This window comes from Rhododendron vialii, chromosome 13a (assembly GCF_030253575.1).
Source record: "Rhododendron vialii isolate Sample 1 chromosome 13a, ASM3025357v1".
Classification (NCBI taxonomy): domain Eukaryota; kingdom Viridiplantae; phylum Streptophyta; class Magnoliopsida; order Ericales; family Ericaceae; genus Rhododendron; species Rhododendron vialii.
The window spans coordinates 1,062,473-1,087,118 of record NC_080569.1 but is presented as its reverse complement, the minus strand read 5'-3'; the positions used below and the strand labels follow the sequence as shown (position 1 = coordinate 1,087,118).

The 24,646-nt window shown below is 38.6% G+C and overlaps 4 protein-coding genes across 4 annotated transcripts; 3 read left to right on the top strand and 1 right to left on the bottom strand.

The window, feature by feature from the left end:
• The first annotated feature begins 599 nt into the window (after positions 1-599).
• Positions 600-1,520, top strand: LOC131315069 (pectinesterase inhibitor 6). The gene has a single exon (XM_058344126.1). The coding sequence runs from the start codon at positions 738-740 to the stop codon at positions 1,323-1,325; it is 588 nt and encodes a 195-aa protein (XP_058200109.1). The 5' UTR covers positions 600-737; the 3' UTR covers positions 1,326-1,520.
• Positions 1,521-8,430: 6,910 nt separating this feature from the next.
• Positions 8,431-13,625, top strand: LOC131315067 (UDP-glucuronic acid decarboxylase 2-like). The gene is made up of 7 exons (XM_058344124.1): positions 8,431-9,396; positions 9,519-9,665; positions 10,596-10,675; positions 11,182-11,265; positions 11,384-11,458; positions 12,571-12,663; positions 13,024-13,625. Exons 1-7 carry the CDS (start codon positions 8,787-8,789, stop codon positions 13,255-13,257), a joined length of 1,323 nt encoding a protein of 440 aa, XP_058200107.1. The 5' UTR covers positions 8,431-8,786; the 3' UTR covers positions 13,258-13,625.
• A 656-nt stretch (positions 13,626-14,281) lies between these two features.
• On the bottom strand, positions 14,282-18,504 carry LOC131315068 (uncharacterized). Its single transcript, XM_058344125.1, has 7 exons — positions 18,369-18,504; positions 18,145-18,194; positions 16,475-16,499; positions 15,393-15,467; positions 15,060-15,164; positions 14,847-14,966; positions 14,282-14,509 (listed from the first exon to the last, which is right to left on the bottom strand). Exons 2-6 carry the CDS (start codon positions 18,147-18,149, stop codon positions 14,850-14,852), a joined length of 327 nt encoding a protein of 108 aa, XP_058200108.1. The 5' UTR covers positions 18,150-18,194; positions 18,369-18,504; the 3' UTR covers positions 14,282-14,509; positions 14,847-14,849.
• On the top strand, positions 18,436-22,711 carry LOC131313044 (pentatricopeptide repeat-containing protein At3g62890). The gene is given in 9 exon segments (XM_058341106.1): positions 18,436-18,495; positions 20,623-20,719; positions 20,722-21,185; positions 21,188-21,272; positions 21,275-21,433; positions 21,436-21,801; positions 22,176-22,370; positions 22,373-22,541; positions 22,543-22,711. Coding segments are annotated over 9 exon segments (1,764 nt in total).
• Positions 22,712-24,646: the final 1,935 nt, after the last annotated feature.

The window sequence follows — 24,646 nt, the reverse complement described above, 5'->3', positions numbered from 1 at the left end:
ATTAACTGTACAAAAGGTTAGGAAAGTAGGATGTATTTATCAATCGAATAAGAGACCCGTGGAGCATCTCATAGGGTGTCATGTCAAAGGCATTAAGAGATTTATGTAGGTTGTAACCAAATTTTAGAGCAAAGAATTTTTCTTGTCTTCACTTCGTATGTGTATCTGCGCGATTAACGTCATGTAGCACTTTGACACCTCTTTGTTAGTAATTCAAATACTCGAGTCGATTCGGAAAGGGTCCCTTTTGGAATCAACTAATGACTATTGTAAGGTGAAGATTTAAGATAAAGGATTTAGATGATGTTTAGTAATTTATGTATATGCATGAGACTTGAAGCACCCATTTAATCCAACACACAAAGAAGAATCCTAGGAGAACTCTCTTTTCCTGAAAACTCATGAAAACCCAACTGCCCATTCACATGATCGATCATCACTATCCCCAGCCTTCTTTCAGCTCACCAATATACTACTCTCTCCTTTTCCTTTATTGCACTCACCACCCTCTTGCTCTTTCTGTAACAAACTCCTACGCAAAAAGCTCCAAATCCTTTTTGCCACCCTCACTTGAAATCCCTTCTTTAAAGGCTCTTTCTAACGAACTCCTACTACGCAAAAAGCTCCAAATCCTTTTGCCACCTCACTTGAAATCCCTTCTTTAAAGGCTCACCCCTCGACCCATTTTCTTCACAAAAAACACTTCTCTCCAATCCTCTTGTAGTACCAAAATAAAAATGCCACGAAATAGCCTTTTTCTACGCCTCATATGGCTCCTTGTTTGGCTACCACTCATATGCCAATCGGTATCTGGTCACGACGCTTATGTTCGAGTCGCGTGTAGCGTGACCCGGTACAAAGACCTTTGCATCCACTCGCTCGCTCCGTTTTCACTCGCAGCCAAACGGAGCCCTAGCAAATGGGCCCGGGCCGGGGTGGCCGTCACAATAACAGAAGCCAAGATTGTCTCCCAATTCTTAGTGGACTTAAACAGGAACAGGACTATGAGGGGAAGAAACAGGGGGGCCCTGTTGGATTGCGTCGAGTGCTTGTCGGACGCGATCGACAACCTTCACGGGGCGCTTGGGGTACTTAGGAATCTGAGCGGAACGACGTTTGAGGATCAGATGGAGGATCTGACAACGTGGTTAAGCGCCGCAATGACCGACCAAGGGACTTGCTTGGACGGGTTCGAAGGGGGAAAAGGAACACAAGTTGAGTTGCTGAGGAATAAGGTTTCGGTTGTGACTTGCGTTACGAGTAATGCTCTGGCTCTTGTTATCAAACTCGCAACCGCTGGTCCGGAAAGCCTAATGGAACCGTAACCCGAATGTGACTTTTGTCTCTCTTTCTTTTCATTTCTGCCTTTCTAATTGCAGTTCTCTACTAAATAAGACTTCGTATGTGAAAGCTGGGAGAAACTAGTAAAGCATAGTTGTTCCCTCCGAATGTGATTGATTGTGTGTAATAGTTAAGCCCATAACAACTTGGAACTATTCAGTATCCTTTTTCTGCTTGCACTAGCTGATAAAATGCTGGACGGGTTTGCCTTCGACAGGACCGGAAAAGAGATTGGTTGTAGTGAGCGTAACTTGCCTAGATAACCTTAACGGTCGAACAACAAAAAAAAAAAAAAACTAGCTATTAAATGCAACTAGCTTTGGTTTATACTTCGTTTATTGAACGCGTTTAGCATACAGACGATGGGTGTCAAATGAGTTTGTGGTGGATGAAATATTATCGAGATGAAATGTGCTAAACATTTATTATAGTGAGTGAATATTAATGAACATTGTCCACTTTATATGGAATCCATACTGATTTTTCCTATACTACTATCTTTTACACAACTATGTCTGGAACTGTTTGATACACGTGGATCCGTGTGTGTGCATCGAAAGACCCCGGAAGCAGTTGTGTTTGTAGATTTTTTTGGTATCATTAAAGCGATCTATTTTGTACGACTTGGTCGGAAAAATCAATTCAAACCCCAGGATAGTTTACATCTCATAAGTGGGTTTTGGATCACCAGCCCAAAGTCTTGCAATTCTTGACCCACGTAACAGCACGGGTCCAAAAAACCCGTGCCCGAAAGGCCTAATTTTGCTTTGATGGAGAGAGAAGATGCACGTTTAGGATTTTTTTTTTTTTTTCAAGTTAGTAGATTTTTAAACTGCCTCAATTCCTATCCAACCCATCAACAAGGGTATCATTTTTTTTTCTCTACAAAAATTGAAACCATCTCATTCGCCACTATGCAGCTTTAAGTCACATAATTTACGAGCGCATGCGAAAGCAGAAAAGCATCCTTGAATTACATCTCAAACTATTAAAATCTGTGAGAATGAGAATTGAGAACGCGAGCATAATGCGTGGATGGAGAACATAAGTACATAACATTTTGAAGTATTATACTATGATTAAGATGGAGCTACATAACCGCCGGAACAAGTGCCCTAATCCTACAAGTTTAGGATTCAGAGTTATGTAATGAAAGTGTAATTTTCAAAGCTAGTCAATTTCCACAATGGAGGAGGCACTGTTTAGAGACAGTATAAAGTGGAAAAAGCAAAAGTAAAGTAAAACCACCTAATCATAAAGGTTCCCATCCATGAATGGTCTAATATCTAGAAGGCCCATCATTCCTCCATTGGTCCTTTTTTGTTTCTTGCGCTTTCCTGAATTTACCCATTAATTAATTTAATCAAAAGTTTACTTGTTTTCTCCCCTTTGTCAAAACTTGTGTTCTAAAAACAGTACTCGCTTTATTTAAATCCAGCTAACAAGACCAAATTCTTTTGGAATATTTTGACTTGTACTAGTGTTTTGTTGCCACATTTCGGAAGGTTAAATTTCAACAAAATGATTCTTGAGTCTAGTTAGTTTTTTTCAACATCACAGCACCCGGCCCATATTGTTACTTGGGTCACCATAACCGTTTCCATCAATTTATCTCAAGTTGGGTCCCATTTGAGATATTCTCAAAAAATCCAAGAACTCTTGGGATAAACTAAAGCATATTAGAAGTTGGATTGTGTAGAAACTTGAGTCTCACATAGTAAAAGTTTTTCTTATGATTTATCATCCTTCAATGTGCCAAATAAAAAGGGGAAATGGGAGCAAATAAGTGAAGTTAGACTTGAGAAGAAAATACAATTAGAACTGTCGCGATTGTTGTGACAAAAGAATGATAATTACTTATTTTATTACTACTATAGAGATGTAAACAAAAGTTTGTATCCAAATTGTCTTTTTATGGAGGGATGATGGGCAAGGAAGGAGCTATGTCGAGACCACGAGACGTCCAAATCCCTAATTTTTCTACAATATTTAGTACGACATGTACACATAATAGTTGTGTTGTCTATGAAAATTTGGACTCCAGAATTGTAGAACATTAAAATTTGCTTCTCAATATAAAAAATTTATCTTTGCTATCTGAATTTTGATATTTTCAATGTACATAGAGTGTAATAAAAGTGCATTGTTTTATAAAAGGAAATAATACCGTAATAGGAGTATGCTTTTGTCAATAGTAGAAATTAATCCTTCTTGAATGAAGATCCTTACTCTTACCGTAGTACTGGGAGTATCAAAATCGTACTAACCACACAGAAGAAAAAGAAAAAAAATGAAAAGGGGAAAAGAAAAAAAATCCCAACTTGATAGTCGGCCGTGTTTGATTAGAAATGGTCGTCCTTGTGGGTGTTCTCCGCCGGTAGTACGAGATCCTTATCCGGTGAGATTTTGGATGTTGATTTTAACGTTTTATTTTTGTACTCAAACGTTTTACTTTTAACATTAAGTTACTAATATTTTTATGTGCAAAATGAAGCGCCTGCGTATAAAAGTGAAGCGCAAAATTCAATTTTCTTGTAGTAAAACTAGACATTTAGAGTTTGAAATTGAGTAAATTTTGGTGAATTCTCTAGTCCCACCGTAAATGGTCTGTTGTCATTGCTATTGACACCGGACAAGAAAGAAAATAATCAATGTGCGCGTTAGCTGATCCAAACGCGTCTTGACCGTAGGGGGAAAAAATAAAAGTAAAATCCCAAGTTGATAATCGTGTGTGTTGGATTACTAATGGTCAACTCGTTCCCGGAGAGGGTGGCTGAAACAACGGTGGGAGAAACATGGGAAGTCATGAGTCGTCACGTGTATTACTCCATAGTTGAGTGGTCACCGTTGATTGACAACGAATCCACTGCGACGACGTGCTAACAAAGTCCCTCTCTTTTGTCGGTGGAGTTGGGGGCTGCTGTGCCTTGAGAGACAGCAGCCTACTGTCCCAGGGAAAAACGATATCGTCTAGAGCTTGAAAACTTGATCCGAAACGTTCACTTGAAAGATCTTAGCGCTTACTATGGCCCTTTAAAAAATTAATTCAATTGAATATCAATAACTTAGTGAAAGAATCATCTATTTTAAGTGCTGTTAGCAATGTCTAAAATATTTAGCCAAAAATTCAGTCAAAAAAGTGATTTGTTCACAAGGTTATCGATGTTTGATCAATTTTATTTTTTGTAAGACCATAGTACGTGATGAGATCTTTAAAGCGAACGTTTCGAATTAATTTTTTGGGCTCGGGACGATATTGTTTTGCCCCGGGACAGTAAGCTGCTGTCCCTCAAGGCACAACAGCCCCCCTAAGTCCCTCTTTTGTTCTCATGTGGGCCCACCCAGATAGATCCGCCTTCCCCAGGCGCACTTCCAATCCAACGGTCTCCGTCGCTTTCCTCCCCCAAAAAAAAATTTTGCACGGCAAACAAAAAAATAAAAAAAACTTCCAATCCGACGGTCTCCGTCTTAAACTTATGTTCACACCATATTGTAAATGATAATATGCACAAAATGATGATTTGTTACTCTCTCCGTTCCAAAATGACTGACATTTTTTGAAAAATTTGCTATTTTCAATTGCTTATTTTTTTTAATATGAATGTCAAAAAATATGCAATATGAATCCTGTTTGATAGATTATAATTAGTTCTATTAAACAAAGTTTTCAAAATCCCATAAAATTTCATAAATCGAAAAATATAAGCATTTGAAAATGATACGAAGTCCCAAAAAGGTCACTCATTTTGAAACGGAGGGAGTATAAGACAACATCTCATTCGATAGTCAATGAAGAAGTGACAACACTAGACCACATTGTGCACATTATTGTTCAAGATGTTGTGTGATTAACAAACCTTGTACTTAATTCAACATTCATTTTCTGCAACATAATATTAGAAAATGATATTCACATTCACATAATAGAAATATTGGAAAATGATTGTACAATTTGATCAAAATTTAATAATAAAGGGAACTTTCCATTCACACTATGTAGTAATTGTAATATGCACAGCATCATGATCTGTAATTATTTTATAAATTGTTATGAAATAGCATCTCATTCGAGAGTCAAGGAACAATGACGCATGAGTGTATTGCGTACATTGTTGTTTAAGATGTTGAGTTAGGAATCAATACCCTCCCATAGCGATGGTAATTTATGTGATTTTTCTTGAGACGCAAAACGAAACTCATCACGATCTTGATTCATGATTTGAACCGTTAAATGAAACTCATCACGATCCTAATTTATTTAAAATATATTTGAAATTTAAAAAAGTAATTAGTCTTGCATTTCCTAGCAAAAAAATGTGTCATTTACCGACAAAATCTCATTTTCTCGCCAAAAGGTATTCCGTATCATTTGGTGATGTATTTTAGATTTCATTGATAAAAGTGTCTTTTTTTTTTCTTTTTTTTTGTACTTTGGTCTCAAAAGTTGTGTCACCTTTTAGATTAACCAAAAACTTGTGTACGTATTTATTTGCTTTTTATACTACCAATTTAAAAATCTCAAATAACCCAATTTGTTGGCATTTTTATGATCTGAAAAGTAAGACAATGTTTTAAGCAAATAATATGAAACTGACGCACGTATATAAATACAGTAATATGAACTGGCGGATCTTGTTTTATTCTAAGGGAATGTACGATTGGTGACCCAATGTCTTAATTAATTTAAGAAACAGTCGAAAAACCTCTCATCTCATCATAACGAACCACTATGCATTGTTTGGTTCATGATTTGAAAATTTTTAGATTTGGTTTTTGGGTAATGAGTGAAGAGAAAAATTAGAGTAATAATTGAATTAGAAGTAATGAGTGGAGAGAGATAATGAGAGTAATGATTGAAAATAAAAGTAATGAGTGGGAAGAGAAATGAAAGTAATGATTGAAAGTAAGAGTAATGAGTGTTTTTTGAGTTGAATTTTTTTTCCCAAATCGTGTTCCAAACAAGGCATTAAACGCTAAAAGCAAGTTGGGTGTAGTAGTAATTTTTAATACTACAATGTTGTTCCGAGGATTCGGATCCATCTCATTCGACAATCATTTAAGTATGCAAACCCATCATACATTCTGGCATTCATTATTCATTCATTAGTTCTGAAGCAATTGGCCGGCATGGAAAGGGATTCCCATGTGACTCAGTCCTTTTAGTCCTTGTTAGCTAAGCTAGCCTTACGTTCAAAGGACCGGTTGACTAAATATGTCTTGCCCGTCCTACTTAGGTGGACGTTGTATGGCTATCAAGACATGTGACCAACATAATTTGTGGGACTTCTACACAGGTCCGGTTCTGAAATTTTGGAGGCCTAAAACGATCTTCAAAAGTGAGGCCCTTAATAATTGTAAACGAAAATAATAATAATAAGTCGAACACACTGAATTTTTTGATTTGGATATAGTATTTGTTTGCAATAAGAACTACCGGAGTAGTAGCATTTAAGGGGGAAAAAAGATGCATCCATACATCTACCACACTAAATAATTTTGAAGGGCCCAGAGATTTTTGGCGATTCCGCGTTTTTTTTACTCCTCCTTTTTGTTTTTTTCTTTTGTTTATTCCTGCATTCTGTGTTCCATTTTTCTGGGCTATTGGGGCTTAGGTATAAAATGTCTTCTTGGCTTTAAAATTGGGCCCTAAAACAACACATATATACTAGGTCTTAAAAATAGGTGGAAGCCCTATTTTTTGACATTTTTTGGGGGCTTAAGGCTCACGCCTCTTGGGCCTTAGCCCAGAGCCGACAATGTTTCTATAGAGGATTGGCTCGCTTCGGCCAACCCTCTTTAAAAAAAATAAAATATTGTGCATGCATCTTTGAATCCATTTGTTTGTAAGTTAAAAATAAAGAACACTTTGATAGTATTTTGTTCCAATTGCGTTTCTCTCTTAATCTCCTCCTCCTCCTCCTCCTTCGACGTACATATATTTTCAACAAATTAAAAATTCAAGTGCAGGCTGGAAGTCCAAAAAGTCTGGATCTCTTGTACATGCAGTTTGTACTGTCGTTTTTTTAATACTATATATATACTAGTAGTATTAATAAATGACATTTCTGGGCAACTAGGACACTCTCAAGTAATCTGGAGATAAAAATATCGCATGTTGTGATTCTGTCGTGTTCGGAGTTTTTCAGACGCGATCGATCACCTTTCGCTATGCCTATGGTCTTGATTGTGCGTCGTATGTAAATCCGCGGGAGTTTGGTTCAATAAAATTTCTCTTCACTTAGTAGTTAGTACATTTACATAATCTCTTTCCAAACTTTTACCAAACAAACCCGTGTCTCTTCTCATCGAATAGTTTTCTGCCTAGCCTACATCGGTTAATCCATGTCTCTGTTCGGCTCATTTCCCCCTTCGCCAACTTGCGTTCCAAGTTTCGAAACTACTTTTCGGTCATGTGTGATCTTGCTCTGGTTAGTGGAGGCCTAGGCCTAGCCTAAAATGTTTGATACATAGTCATGTCTGCCCTAAAATGTTTGGTTCATTATTCCCACACAACGCATAAGGAAATTTTTTTACCAAATCAAACAAAAATTGACTGTTGGAAAAACACTCAATTTGAAAAACACTTTGACACAGTACATTCAAAGACAATCGATCAAAACAAACATACTCGATCACTTGTCGCCTAATTTATGATTAACGTATCAAATTTTTTTAAAAAGGCTTGACAATATGAACAGTTTCGTTGATCAAAATAGATATAGATGAGGGGGGGAAAATTGAAAATTTGCTCCGAAGTGGAAAGGATCTAGTTCCCCTTCTTTTCCCAGTACGAATTCCTTCTCTTTTTTTGATTGACGGATTCCTTCTCTTTGTTAGTACTCTTTTCACTCGACAAATAAGGGAAACAAAAAGTTTAGGCATGCATTTTTTCTTAAATCTCAACTCGGGACACAAGTATACTCGGAACCTTTTTTAATCTCAACTCGGAACACAAGTATATCTGGAATCGTTTGAAACCTATGGAACAATGTACGTCAAAACGGACCTGAACACGATTGTATCCGGAGTTACGTTTTACAATTGTGTCCATAGCATTCTATTGGAAAACGTAGGAAAAATGCCGTGAATGGACTGATACTTTGGGCCTTTTATTTTCACTGTAGTTTTGGATCTACATTTTCCAATCCCGTAATAACAAATCCCCATCGTTTACTTTTCAAATCAATCTTGCGGGACAATATCGTAACTCCAAAGTACCAAAAAAAATAAAAAAATAAATAAAACAATAAAAGGACACTATTTAAACCCACCTCACAAATCCAATTCAATTGCACCCAAGAATCAGACACACCAGGTGCCGGAGAAGACGACCACTCCAATCCCCGGCTAAGCCGCTTTCAAACACCATCGATCCAATTATCCGTACTGGATACATACGCTATCAACTACATATATAGAGAGAGAGGAGGAGGAGAGAGAGTAACATGGGGGCGGAGTTGATCTACAGAGGCCACGAGACCCAACCCACATCAGCCTCGTACACGCCGAAGCCCCACAAGCCATGGATTCACCCGATTCGCTACATCCTCCGAGAGCAACGGCTCCTCTTCGTCCTAATCGGCATTGCTATCGCCACCGTCTTTTTCTCTCTCTTCCCCGCCTCCTCTCCTGACAATCCTCACCACGGGGGACGACTCATCCACCACAACCCGATCTCCGACTCGCACTTCCCCGCCGAGTCAACTCAGCTAACCCACCACCACCGGTTCTTCTACCAGGACCACTTCCACGCGGGCGGGAAGGTGCCGCTGGGGCTGAAGACGAAGGGGCTGAGGATCGTGGTCACGGGTGGGGCAGGGTTCGTGGGGAGCCACCTCGTGGACCGCCTGATTGCGAGGGGAGACAGCGTGATCGTAGTGGACAATTTCTTCACGGGTCAGAAGGAAAACGTGATGCACCATTTCGGGAACCCGAGGTTCGAGCTGATCCGACACGACGTCGTGGAGCCTTTGCTGCTGGAGGTGGACCAGATCTACCACCTGGCTTGCCCTGCTTCCCCTGTCCATTACAAGTTCAACCCCGTCAAGACCATCATATCCTTTTGAAAAATGTTAATTTTCTGAAATCTGTGTTTTGGGTTTTTGGTTTTTGGTTTTTGGTTTTGGGAATTTATTTGTTTGTTGTTAATTTTTTGAGTTCTTTAATTCGGGTTTACAAGACAAATGTGGTGGGGACACTGAATATGCTTGGGTTGGCGAAGCGGGTCGGAGCGAGGTTCTTGCTAACGAGCACCAGTGAGGTGTACGGTGATCCTCTGCAGCATCCTCAGGTCGAGACCTACTGGGGCAACGTCAATCCCATAGGTGGCTCTCTCTCTCTCTCTCTCTCTCTCTCTCTCATAATAGGACACCACGTGATGGTATCCAAATTCTTCTCGATTCAATTCCACAGTTGTGTGAACTCCACACAGTTTGTGGTGGGACCACACAAAGTGACTGCACTGTACGATGAGTTGTCACTACCCACCGGTCGGCCTGTACCGGCTGAAGTTAGTAATGCAAGGAACCTCGCGCTAACATGCATCGCATGATTTTCTGGTTTTTCGTTCTGTTTTCTTTTGCAAGTGTCGAGCCAGTGTAGAGACATGGTTTTGCGTTACGTTTTTTGTGGTCAACGAGCAGCCCGTGATGAGCGAGTCTACTAATCGTGTACTTTTTGGTGATTTAATTGGGGAATATTTCTTTTCTCCCTTTAACTTGTGGTCCAATGTTTAGAAGTGTGAAAGTGTCGTCCCAGGTCCGAAAATCGCGTTGTTTTCATTCAGTTTGTAAGTTTCTGGAACTTCACAAGAATTGCGTTGATCGGATATTGATAGTGACACGATTATAACATTTTTACCTTTTTAAGTTTATTCTCCAAATCATACTACTAGCTCTTAATCATTTTTAAGACAAGCGCATTTTGTTCATATTGATATCGATGTTTGATCAGTGAAATGTTTTGTTGACATGACGAATGCGATGGCCTGAGCAAAAGAAACAGTTTGTGATAATTTTTTTGAGGCCGGAAAAAGCACTGAGGCTGCCGTGCTCCCCAGTCCGAAGTGGACTTGTGAGTCCATGGATGTAATGGTAAATAGTGGAAATGTAGGCTTCCAACGTGAACTTTGAGATCTGGAATTAACCGGAGTTAGTTCGTCCGTAAAATGGTTTTTTTAGTAGTCGTAGCAGTGGTTATTTTTGGGTCTCAGAATCTGACATTGGTTTGGCGTGGTCATGGTGGGTGACTGACAGGTGTCCGAAGTTGCTACGACGAGGGAAAACGCACTGCTGAGACACTCACCATGGACTACCACCGAGGTGCTGGTGTTGAGGTTAGTTCATTCCTTGATCCTCCTAGTTCACACATATGTTGTATCATTATTGCACTAATCTTGTATTACAAAAATACTCGTTGAAAATGTCGTGGGACAGCAGCATTTTGGGGTTATAATGTTTAAAAGACTATTGTCCTCATTTTAGGTGAGTTCTGCTTACAAAAACCATGTTTCGTGTAATATTTTCCAATATAGAAAGTTATAGTATTCATCCACGAATTTTTACATGAAAAATATTGGCCAGGAAGGATGACATGCCTTTTGGAACTTTGATACTGTGGGCCATGATGGTCTTAGTTGTCTTGTTTTTGATGTATTTTTTTTTTCCCGCAAAAATACGATAAGTTTTTAGTCATGACATGAGAGGACTATAAAGGGCCATACAATTTCGTTTGAAACTTTTCTGCAAACCTAAAATCTTGGATAGCTTTATATGTATGATATGTGATATACTTCTGCGAAATGCCTAGTATGAACATGTTGTATTGTATGGTTGAAATCAGGCGAGGATTGCCAGGATTTTCAACACATATGGGCCTCGTATGTGCATCGATGATGGTCGTGTTGTTAGTAACTTTGTTGCTCAGGTACATCTCCACACAATTATGGCTTCTGATAAAAAGTAAAGATGTACGAACTGTTTATTAGGAATTTGAGATTAGATATGCATTGTGACAAGTAATTGTTATGATAATGCCTGCTCAGGCCCTAAGGAAGGAGCCATTGACGGTTTATGGTGATGGCCAGCAGACAAGAAGCTTCCAATATGTCTCCGATTTGGTAAGAGTTCTTCAATTTTCATTACTATATTACCTTCTCTTAATCAGAAAGTTAATCATTCTTGAGGGATATACTTTGGTTGGTGTATCTACCTTTTATCTTTTTGATCTTTGAGTTGTTTGTGAGAATGTTTAATTTAACTAATCTCTTAATCTATACCTAAATGTCAACGAAGTAGATCTTTTTTGGTAGAAAGCTTTTGGAAAAAGTTAGAACTTCACCAGTGCATGTGCTATGCTAAGGATTCGAAGCTGTAATGAAGATTTTGGTCCTTTGTCGCTCTATTAACTCTTTTGTTTTCTCCACGTGCACGGCTCCTTTGTGAAGTCTTGGCCTTCTTAAACTGTGACTCATTTCCATGTGCATGGCTCATATAGGATATAGCTATGTTAGGATATCGAATCCATAAAGGGAAAGATAGAAAGAAAGTGAAGAAAAAACTATCTGATCCTCCTTTTGATAGGGTTTGAAAGTTGAGGAGAAAATGCGTACATATTATTCAAAATTTTGTTTTCCTTTTGGTCTGTCTTAGCTGGTTGTAGAACACTAAATAGGGATTAGTAACTCCAATTCCCTCATATTTGTCTTTTCCTTGAAAAAAATAAGATCCAACTGTACTGTTATGCTGATAAAAAAACCCGGTACTGTTATGACAACTCATCTCTTACTTACTTTGCCAATTTTGGTATATATGAAAAAGCTCTAGTTGGAATTGTAACCTTCAAGTTGCATACCGAGCCTCTTTCCTTTTTGCCAGCTTTTAACCTAGGAGCATTGACCATGGATACAGGAATTGTAAGGTAGAAATGGACCTAGCAATCTTAACCAAACTGATTCAAGGAAAAGGAGGAACAAATCCATGTGGTGCTAGTTTTGGGTGGGAACTGTGGGATAAGATTTAAGGGGTTGAATTGTGTCAGATGGATGGATGAGTCTTCTGCTGAAAATAGTGTGTTTTAGTGGGTGGGTTGATTGTAGCTTTTCACGAGGATTCATATATAGTGTCATTTTCGCATAAAATTTGAATTTGGAGATTCCACATCTAATGATCTAATCAAAGAAAGGGCTGATGGGGTTGCCTCTTCTTGATATTGTTTTTGTTATTTTGCAAGGTGGAGGGTCTGATGCGGCTGATGGAAGGAGAGCATGTTGGCCCTTTCAATCTTGGAAACCCCGGTGAATTTACCATGATCGAACTTGCTCAGGTACGAAATTTTTCACTATTTTTGTCTAATTATTGTAACTATGGAAAGAAGAAGGTGAATACTGATGCATAAATCGACAGCATTTATGAAGTTAATTCGTTCGTATAAACAGCATTTATGAAAAATATTGTTGTCATGTTCTTCGTATAAGCCAAATTGGCAAAGGCAAAATGTTCTAAAAAACGAAAAAGACTAGGAAGAAAGAAAAGGAAAAAACTCGCACATTCCATCCATCAAGTACTTGTCAGTGACAGGAACTTCTTGCATCTGACACATAAAAGCTAATGATAAAATGAAAGATGCTAATTTTGCAGTACATCGTTCTGCACATATTTAATTAAACCATTTATGTTGGTGTAGGTGGTCCAAGAGACAATTGACCCAAATGCGAAGATAGAATTCAGGCCAAACACAGAGGATGATCCACACAAAAGAAAGCCAGATATCACAAAGGCCAAAGATTTGCTGGGTTGGGAGCCCAAGGTGTCCCTCCGCCAGGGCCTTCCCCTAATGGTCTCAGATTTCAGGCAACGGATCTTTGGTGATCAAAAAGAGGACAGTGCCACCACCAACACCAAAACGTCTTCCGGTTAAGTACGGAGGGTGTGTTTCGTGAGACAAGCAAAAAAGAAGGTTCAGGCAACTGCCCATTCCGTTCCTTCACATGGATACGATAGGGGCCAAAGCTGCAGTAGGACCCCCATTCGTTGTTCTCTTATTAAGTAGTTTTGATCTCTCTCTCTCTCTCTCTCTCTCTCTCTCTTAGCATTTACATGTCATTTGTATTTTTGTATTTTGCGACCAGAAAAGAAAGAAGTGTCTTCCCCCCACCCATCCAATGTGGTCATAGTCTCTTCGACAGTATCCAGGAATAATTATAGGCCGGTCTGAAGTACATAAACAGTATGACTGGCTGGCAGTAGAAAATTCATTATGGTAATTCAAAAGTTTTAGCAGGCTTAGTTTTTGGCTTTGGTGCTTTTGTTCTAGACTTTTTTACCCTTTTCCTGTGGGAGTGATTTTCACTTCCTTTCTGATATCCACACTTTTTTTTTTGGTGTCAAAAGTTGTAAGATTTTTTTTTGCTAAAAGACAATGTGGATATAAAAAAAAGATTTGTAAAATTCGATTCTCTTTTTTCTGTTTGTTGCTTTTACAGCTTTGGTTCTTCTAGACTGGGCCCTTGGTTTAGTTTTCCCGAATAAAGGAACCAAATTTTAAATACGCCACATGAAACCTGATAAAATCAAAAGGTGGACAAATTGCCATATAAGATTCAAGGCAGCATTGTTAGCAGTTGACCAGGCCAGTAGCTCTTGCATTCGTGATGATCTTAATGTTTATGCATCTCAACTAAGTTCCAGATTCTGAAATTGCCATAAAAATCTTGTCATAAGCTCATTAACGAAATAGCATTCGTAAAAAATGAATGTCTTCAAAGGAAAGAGAAGCAAAAGCTAAAACAGCAATAAGCTCCCATGTGATGTTTAGACTTCTGGTGAAAAAACAAAGTGATTTTGTGAGCAGCACCCATAGCCTACTAGTGCCAGAATAGTTAACATCAAATCAACGAGATATGGCATATCGGAAAAACCATGCAATAGACAACACAAACCAAGAAAATGAAAGTCAAGTTTCATTGAAACCATCCATTAGTTGTTGCATTAGAAGAACTCATCAGAAGAGAAGCAGGAAGGAAACCGATCATCAAGTCCTACAATAACAATTGATTTTTTAAGTACAATAACCATGATTTGAAGTACGATAAGGGCACGTAATTGTCGACTACAAGGAACTGAATCTCTCCACTAAGCTGCTCAGAATCTGGTCCAACACCTCAGAGTACCTACAACAAACAAGTATGATTTTAGCCTCACCACTGTGTACAGAAATTCAAAATATAATTACTTCATCGTAACTAGTTTATTATCCACAGCATGAAGAAAAAATTGGCACAGAAGCACTGCAAAAAGCAACTAAGCAATAACTAAACAACTTACCCTGCAATGCATGACAAACCCGCAACTTTGTAATCCCCATGAATATCAAACAAATACAAATACAAATACAAAAAAAAATCCCAACATCACAGCTAATTCAAACAATGTAATATACACGCATCCAAATTTGAATTCAGCAAATTGCTCTGCTCATCAATCAGATTCCATAGTGAGTGAACATACCTCTCATTTAGGGTTCCTAAGAACAATAATCACTGAATCTCCCCGGAGAAACATCTTGCTGATGAACCGATCTTTGTTAACTGGTTGGGCTTTCTTCTTGCCTTTCCCAGTCTTCGGTACCTAAGCAAAGAACCCAAATTTGAGATGTGGAACTTGTATGGTTTTAGAAATGCAGCCAAAAAAGAGTTCATTTATCAATGATATAGAACTAACCTCTGTCCACATCTCTCTTACATTTTCCAACACCATATTGCAGTGCCGATCAAATGCTCTCACGCGACCCAGAAGCTTTCTGTTGTTCCTGCAGTTGATAAGCACCTATTTGGTGCAAAGAGCATCAACATGAATAAGCAAATAATAAAAGACACCATAATCCAGTAACGAAAAGTAGTCAAAGTAAGATAACCAAAAGAATTCCATCTACGTTACACAACAAATGACAATAAAAATGAGACGTCCAAGGCAAGACCTAAAAAGTTCTGAACTCAAACTACCACATGGACAAAAACATTAAACTCAATTTGTAACTATGCGGTCTTTCCATACCTGTGTGTTATTTTTAACACTCATCATCAGAACAGAAAGAGGCCCAGTGCTGAATTCTTCTTCCTCGTTCTTGGTCTGCAAAAACAATTTCAATGAGCAATTTGAACTCTATACCATAAAAAATGGGACAAGTAGCTAGAGAGTGTGGCAAATAGAAATGTAACTGATGCGTAAGACGGTAAAAGTATATTTTGGTGGAAACTGAAAAAAGATAGCTGGAAATTACACATGAATGACCCTATATGGCCTTCAAAAACTTCGTATGGCAGTTAAAAGAAATTGGCTGATGCAAATAAAGTTGGAAAAGATTTTAAGAAAACACTTCACAATGAAGGTAACTCAACACATGAGTGAAGTCAATGACACATATGCCCTTCTGCATTTTCTGCTAGAAACCAGTGAATAGCTATCAATTCAGTAAATGGTAATTTTGACTAACCAATAGCTTATTAGTACAAGGAAATGGTTTGGAGATGCCTAAGTTGTTCGATGCTGTGATTCGCAACATAACAGGAGAGCTAGCCAAGACAAACTATGCAATTTCATCAATATTGCCCCGCGCCCCTGCAGGCCTAACCAAATTTGACCTCCAACCTAAACTTACTCAATCTCAACTACTCAAACAAAAGGTCCCACTAAGGGATGGGGGAAATTATCTACCTCCTAACACTTGCAAAGAAATGGATACACAGCAATCAGCATATACAGGAACTTGAATCAAATATTAAGAACAACTTCAAAACATACTTTCAATGGGTCACGGAAACATAAAAAGCCCGCAAGGAGCAACACACACAAAAAAGGGCGAGCAGAGAATGAATAACAGGGCATCATTGGGAGAGCAAGAAACATACTAGCAGTAATATGTTTATCTTTGTTGAGAGAAACTAGCATACAATAAGCAATAATGTATCACCATATCTATAATCAGGTTGATAAATTACTATTCTCAATCCCCCCGAAATATTTGATAGCTAGCATAAACAAAGATGATGAAACTACTAAGCAAAGAGCAGCAAAAACAAGGGAAGAATAATTAAAGTGGTGCAATTGCAGATAAAGTGTTAAGAAGGATAACTTACAGGGGCATCCTCCTCCATCGGGCGACTGCCAAAAAAACGTAATTAGCATATCCTTTACCCAAGTTAATCAGAGAGGCATGACAATCTTAATACAAATAAGCACTAAAAAGTGATACATCATGGTAAAGGCAATTAGTGTCGAGAAACCTAAGGCTATACAATTCTCAGCTCTCACGCAAAGCATATCAAAAAAGAAAAGCACCCCGTAGTAATATCCGTGTTATGGTCTTTCATGCTACATCAATTAGGCATAACGAACATAACCATTGCCCTTCCTATCACACAAATCAAACAGAGGTAAACCAAACCACACTAAGCTTCGTTTCGTATTCAATTGCGGTCGGCTACAGACATTTTTCATCGTTCTGTTCTGTCAAGGATTACATCATATGCAATTTATCTGTCCTTGCTAATAATTGAACCTAGATAACAAAATTGCACTATTTGGTGTCTCAACTCTCACGGTTTTGAGTCTTCACTAATTAACATCCATGTGTGGTCACTTCTTCTGGTAGCCAGCATAGTTATGCTGCTTATATGCATTTAAATGCAGTAGGAGAATTCCACTGCCTTGAAAAATTCCAGAGCATTGCAATAGCAAACTACATATTCAAGAGATGGTATAGGAATGTTGCGCATGATGAAAACACAAGATTTTGACGAAAAAGAATGAACATGAAACTGTGCTATATTTTGCAAGGTAAGAAGCACGTGTATAGGTACTGGTACAATATAGGTACGGCAAAACCTACAAATTTAGGATAAGGATATGACTGGAGTACGGCTATAGCAAATGTATTTTTATAATAGAGACCATTGTATTACACGTAATAACTACATGTCAAATACAAGAAAATTGCAAAATGAATTGGACAATGAAGAATCCAACATCAATCAATTGTTTAATGTCAACTTTAAGGTGCAAATCAAAGTTTAATGTCATAATACTAGACAATCTATGCACCAAAATCTTTATTTCAGAATCATCATGAGAATAGAAATATGAAGTCTTATCTACTTAGCTTCTCCTCTGTATTGGAAACAACTTATGGTACTTCCGGGGTACGGCAAAAATCAGAGAAAAAAATCTCTGCAAGTGTTTTGTATACCTGGTACATATATAGAAGTACCATGTCAAATACCGGTACCCAGTCAGTTATGGTACGACTTACTAGCATGGCGGGGTTTAAAAAGTACCCATGCTTCATAGATGGCAAGAGTGCAAGTGCACGATCATTAAGGGAGAAGGGGGGCATGCAATGGCAGAGTTCATGAAATGGTTTCAAACAAGGTGAACATCAAAACAGGAAACTAACGACATAAATAAAGCAAACGCCAAAGAGATTCACTCGATGAAATTTTTGTAATCCTGAACCCGGTAGGCTACGAAATTAAGTTTTGAAGTTCCAAAAGGCAGATATAGCTCGTTGGCTACCACCGACAGCGCCGTCATGGACTCCAAGTGATGCTTGCTTACAACCTAAATCACAAATCAATAACCTAATTCCTTGCAAATCACAAGTCTATGTCACATAATCAGATCAGATGTTACGTAGGCGTTCAGTTTCGGGGCAAAACAACTTGTCAATCCAAAAAGTGAAACCTTTGTAGAGGTATTCAGTAAATTAAAGCCTCAACAATAGACAGAGAGTAGGAGAGGTTGACGATACCTCATACTGAATCAAAAGCAAAGAATGCTACGCAAAAACCTTACGTGCACCTGAACAAGAACTCAAAACAGCAAAATTAGGGTTAGTCCTATACCGCAAACCCTAGAAAAACAGTAAAATAGGCTAAAACAAATTCAAAAAACAGTGAAAACCTCAGCGTACTCCGTCTCCCAAAGAAATTAGGAGATAGTACGAATCAGTAAATCATAGAAAGAGATCATCACCTTACGTTACGCAGTTAGGGCTCAGTCGTGCTATCGCCTAGGCTAGAACAGGACAGACGCTGGTATTATGGCGGCCTGGAAAACTCGCTCCAATGGAAAAGCCGGGAAAGTGCATTTTATGCTTTGGGTTAATTACAACGACGACCCTTTTATAACTTGGAGATAACATTGTTATCCTCTATCTTCTTTGAAATACCAATCCGTCCCCTTTCTTTGAATAGTGTAGTACTTTGCAACAAATAAAAATTACACACCTTCTTGTTAAGAGACCGTAAAAAATTCAGCGTAATCAGATATCAATAAGACCTCGTTTCGTTAAGAAAAATAAGTACTTATTTTTTTAATTAAATGTGATGTATGTGATGTATTATGAGATAAATGACATGTATTGTAAAATGAAAAATAAATACTTAAAAAAAACCTTATTTCTTATGATGAACAAAGTGAACGAGGTCTAAGTGTTTAATCTAATGATCACTTTTTCGGGTTAAAATTAAAACACCCTCCCTATGATGAAAAAAGTGAGAGTAAATGAAATTCTTATCCTCTCCTTATTTCTTTATGTTTCTCTCTCTATGTTCCTGCGTGTATGAAGATGTAGAAGTATGGTTTCATGCGAATCTAAAAAAAACAAAATATAAACAAAATAGGAGAGTTTCAACACCCCTCATCTTTGTTTTCCCTTTTCTTTTGGGAAATAATTTCTACACTCCCTTTCATAACTATGGCATATATTTTTTGTCTTTTAGTGAGAAAAATATACACAAAAGATGAAATGCCATAATAATAAAAAAAAGAGTGTATAAATCATTTTCCTTTCTTTTTTGAAAACAAACAGTTATTTTTTTTTTTTTTTAACCATAAAAAGGGTAGGAGGGAGCGACTGATGTAGTAACCCTCGTTGAGTGTGACCATAAGATTGTTTGAAGACCAATGGTCAAGTAACAGGATCTTAGGTTTGGGCTAAATGAGACAACATCGTCACATGCATAAAACTTAAACTCATTGACCCAACAAGAAGTGCTATATGTACCGATTGGAGGGAAGAGAAATCGTACCGATGGCCGCCAGCGGGTCGTTTTTGGTCACCCGACGGTCGATCCGAGCTGTCCAAAAATTCTATCGTGTATATACACAAAAAGAGGTGCTCGGATCAAGTATCCTAAATACCTCGGATGCCGTTGATTCTCGCGTAGGCCCCATCGATTTTTTTTTTAGAATTTTTGAATGGCTCAGATCGATCGTCCGATGGCCGGAGAGGGCCCGGCGGCGGCCGGCGGTACGATTTCTCTCCCCCTTTGTCGGTATCTATATGATTTCCGCTGACGAAATACCTACGAGTCAAATGGGCTAAACGGGCTAAAGTGAATTTTTTTTTTTTTAAAGAAAAATAAGCCCCTTTATCCCCTAGCTTGTTTAGTCCAGTAGAGAAACTTGGCCTAAAGCCATGAGTCCCGTTCTGCTATCGGAAATAAATATTTATTTTATGAATTTACAAAGGTATTATATTATGAGAGAATAATATGTTTTGTAAAATAAAAATTAAAAATTAAAAAATAAGAAATGACTCTATTTATGGTCATTTTATGGAAATGGCTCAAGCCAAACAAAAGTGCTACACACACAACGGTTGTGTAAAACACAACACACAACCAATCTCTAGCCGTCCATTGCCGTAATAAATGGTCACGATTCACTCAAACTCTTTCCCATAAAAGTTAGACTTTTTCTTAGAAGAGTTTGTTTAAAATCTAGACCATCCAAATACATCTGGACGGTCAGATTTACGCACACAACCAACACAACGGTTGTGCAAGTAGCATTTTTGCAAGCCAAAATGGCCCAAACATTAGACTTGCTCTTAGGCTCCATTTTTGTAAACTTATTTTTCTTATTCGTATTGTGTATTTTGTTCATTTTTTTTTTGAATTTTTGTTAGATTTATGTCATATTTGTTAGAATTAATTATCCGTATCGACGAGGGGAGTCTCAAAATTACAAAATTATGACGGAACGCCAAAAAAAAGTTTATTAAAGACGAAAAAAGTACATCAAAGAGCTGTTTTATTTGTCTTTAAATGTTGTTTTGTTTGAATTTTTTCAACATCGATCCATATTTTTATACTTTTTTAATTCATCTTGTCGAGACGAAGAATTTATCCCAAAAATGACAACGAAAAACTAAACAAAAAATTACGAAAAAACAAAAAATATCAAAATAAGTTAGGGACTACACGGAAGCAAATTTTTATAGAGAGTCGGTAATGCCGCCATTTGCCAAGCTGATATCCTCACGCATCCAAGTCTCAACCTTTCCCATCCCACCCTCGAATCCTTCATCTGGAACACCCTCTTCGGGTCCATGTCCAAGGCAAGGCTCAACCAGCAATCCCCACCACCGATTCTCCAATTACCATTTTTCTCCGCAAGCGTTTCCATGGCGTTGACCCTGATTTCCACACTTTTCCTTTCCTTCTCCAGTCCTCCACTTATCCATCTCACCTCCATGCAGCACAAACCATCCAAGCCCAAGTTCTTCGCTTTGGGTTCGATACTGACCCCTTTGTGCAATCGTCTCTTATCAACGCGTACTCTGCTTGTGGCAATGTGGGTTTGGCCCAGAAAGTATTTGATGAAATAAACCAACCGGATTTACCCACCTGGAATTCGATCATAAATGCCAATGTGAAAATAGGCCTGCTACATATTGCTCGGAACTTGTTTGATAGAATGCCAAAACGAAATATTATATCTTGGAGTTGTATGATGGACGGGTACGTGAGGTGTGGCGAGTGAAAAGAAGCACTTGCGTTGTTTACTTGTTTAGGGAGATGCAGGAGTTGGGTAAAAGGGATGTGAGCCCTAATGAGTTCACTATGTCAGTTGTACTTTCGGCTTGTGGACAACTGGTGCACTTGAGCATGGGGAATGGGCTCATGCTTATATTGACAAATGTGGGTTGGAGGTTAGTGTTATTCTGGGGACATCTTTGATTGACATGTATGCAAAATGCGGGAGTATCGAAAAGGCAAGATGGGTGTTCAATATATTAGGGCCGAACAAGGATGTATGGCTTGGAGTGCCATGATCTCTGGTTTGGCTATGCATGGGCACAGTGAAGAATGTCTGGAGTTATTTTCAAAGATGACATATCATGGGGTGAGACCTAATGCTGTCACATTTCTGGGTGTGCTCTGTGCTTGTGCATATGGGGGTTTAGTGCGTGAAGGGGAGTTTTATTTTAGGAGAATGAGAGTAGAATTGGGTATTACTCCTTTGATTCAACACTATGGTTGCATGGTCGACCTTTATGGAAGGGCTGGTCTAATAGAGGCTGCGTGGAATACTGTAAATTCAATGCCAATGGATCCTGACATGATCATTTGGGGAGCTCTTTTGAGTGGAGCAAGAATGCATGGGGACATTACAACGTGAAGTTGCACTTGAGAAACTAATTGAGTTGGAACCCACACATAGTGCAGCTTATGTCCTATCGAATGTCTACTCAAAGACTGGTGAGTGGAAGGATGCAAGGCAAATGAGAGATCTAATGGAGGCTAGGGAGATTAATTAAGTACCTGCAGGTTGTAGCATGGTTGAAGTTGGGGAGTTTTATTTTAGGAGAACGAGAGTAGAATTGGGTATTACTCCTTTGATTCAACACTATGGTTGCATGGTCGACCTTTATGGAAGGGCTGGTCTAATAGAGGCTGCGTGGAATACTGTAAATTCAATGCCAATGGAACCTGACGTGATCATTTGGGGAGCTCTTTTGAGTGGAGCAAGAATGCATGGGGACATTACAACGTGAAGTTGCACTCGAGAAACTAATTGAGTTGGAACCCACACATAGTGCAGCTTATGTCCTATCGAATGTCTACTCAAAAACTGGTGAGTGGAAGGATGCAAGGCAAATGAGAGATCTAATGGAGGCTAGGGAGATTAATTAAGTACCTGCAGGTTGTAGCATGGTTGAAGTTGGGGGTGTGATTCACGAGTTTTTTGAGATGAGTCGCATCCAGAGTCAAGGGAAATACATCTGATGCTTGAGGAGATTATGAAGAGATTGAAGGTGGAGGGTTATGTGGGCAATACAAGTGAGGTATTACTTGACTTGGATGAGAAAAGGAAGGAGATGGCACTCTCACTGCATAGTGAAAAATTGGCTGTTGCCTAGTGCAGGTACACCGATACGTAACGTGAAAAACCTTAGGATATGTGGTGACTGTCATGTCTCTATAAAGATGATTTCTAGGATTTTTGTTCGGGAGATTGTTGTTAGAGATTGCAGTAGGTTCCACCATTTTGCAAACGGCATATGCTCTTGTAAAGACTTCTTGTGAATGAAACGAATTTGCAGAATTTTCCATGGCAAATGTGTGTTCTTTTGTGGGAGATGGCTTTTTATTTCTACTTCATTATTACCGATTTCCTGCTGTTATTTTTTCTTTCAATTCCTTGTGGATAGAACTTATGTGGCAGAAACTTAAAGATGAGATACAGAAGATTCTGTAGACAAAACAAGAAAGTATTTCATACTCGTCTTCTCAAGTTCTAGTCTCGTCAGCTCTCTGCCAATGACTCAATGGAAACCACAGAAAACAAGGTAGGTGTGTCAAACCAGACATTCTGAGAAAAACGAGGCCGTAATGAAACATTATTATTAGCAGTCCAGGAAAATGAAAATTCTGATGCCCATTGGAGCACTTATCAACTACTTGGGATTTTTTTGCTCGTTAAGATCACAAAATTATGTAGAATCAAAGTAGGAAATGTTCATCAATGATGCAGGTTTCTTGTACAGTATCCATGATGCAGATTTAAAGCCTCGGTTATTCGGTGATGTGAGCTTGATCATCTGTTGAGAAACTGAACAAATTCCCTCCACGACAGTGCGTGTATAAACCAGTTCATTCCAGCATCAGACGGGCCACTTCAACCGTACCATCTTTCTGACGTGAAAGAGTGTTGGACAATCTCGTTGTCACACACAATTTTTCTTGACCGATGGACGAAATCACAATGAATTAAGCCCCATCTAGAAACACATTTCTTCACTTCATAAAACGTTGTGCGCAAAGAGAGGCATCCCCACCTGTTTGTACCATATTTCACCGCCTGTCGATAATCGACCGAGAGGTGACAATTATGGGAATGCTTCCTATTTTATTATTTCGTATTAATAATATAACTAGTTATTTGTTTGTATTTTAATAAAGTGCAGGACACTTGGCATGCTCCTATACATTTGGAAGTTAAAAAGACACTTGTCATTGTCCTACACACTTTGAGGTTGAAGGGAAGTTATTTGGACAAGTGGCATGCTCCTACACACTTTGGAGTTTGTGGGAAGTTATTTGGACACTTGAAAGATGATGAAGAGTAGTGAGAAGTTAGGAAGTTATTTCCTACACATTGTATTTCCTATAAATAGCCTCTTTTGGCTTCATTGTAAACTCCTTAAAACAAATCAAAGTCTTCACTTTGTTCTTATTTTTGTCTTCCTAGGAGTAGGATTAAATTAACTCCCTTACTTTCAATGGGGATCCGTCCTTTTTGATTGTAAATCTACCTTGAAAAAATAACAAAGTCCATTTGTTATTTTTCTTCCACTCCACCCCACTTCACTAAACCATCAATCCACTCCGCCCAATCGATGGGTCGATTCCGTTCTTGAAGATTGGCGGGTGACGGTCTTCTTTTACGAGTCAATTCATCACCACCAAAAAATAGCATTTGATTCATTCGCCATTTCTTTTCCGGTGAAGTCCTGAAATACGGCAAAGAACCTCAAATCCGTTTGTGGAGACAAGCCGCATTCGCCTTTACTTTTGTTGTTGGCTTTGTTTCCCGAAATCTCCATCGATTTCGATCGAGGGAAAAATTTTGATAACAATTTTGGCGCTAGAAGGAGGGCTATGGAAAGCTGTGAAGTACCTTTTGAAGGATGAGTCTTCATGCTTGGGATCATGAGCTAAAAAATATTCTGCGTAGCTCAAACACTTACCCCGATCTTTCCTTCTTGGAAAATAACTTAAAGGTTTAAGAAATGGAAAATAGGCATACAGCCATGCCTGGAGAATCCAAAAAGGGCCACCACAGTTACTGGTGATCTTATTATTTGTGAATGTCCACAACCCTTTATATAATGTCCCTAGTACAAAGGGAGCTAAAGCAAGCTGTGCATCTTGAGTTAGGCAGATAGCCAAACGGACATATTCCTTGGTGATCTTTAAACCAGACACACATAGCACGTATTTGTTGAGCCAATACAAATA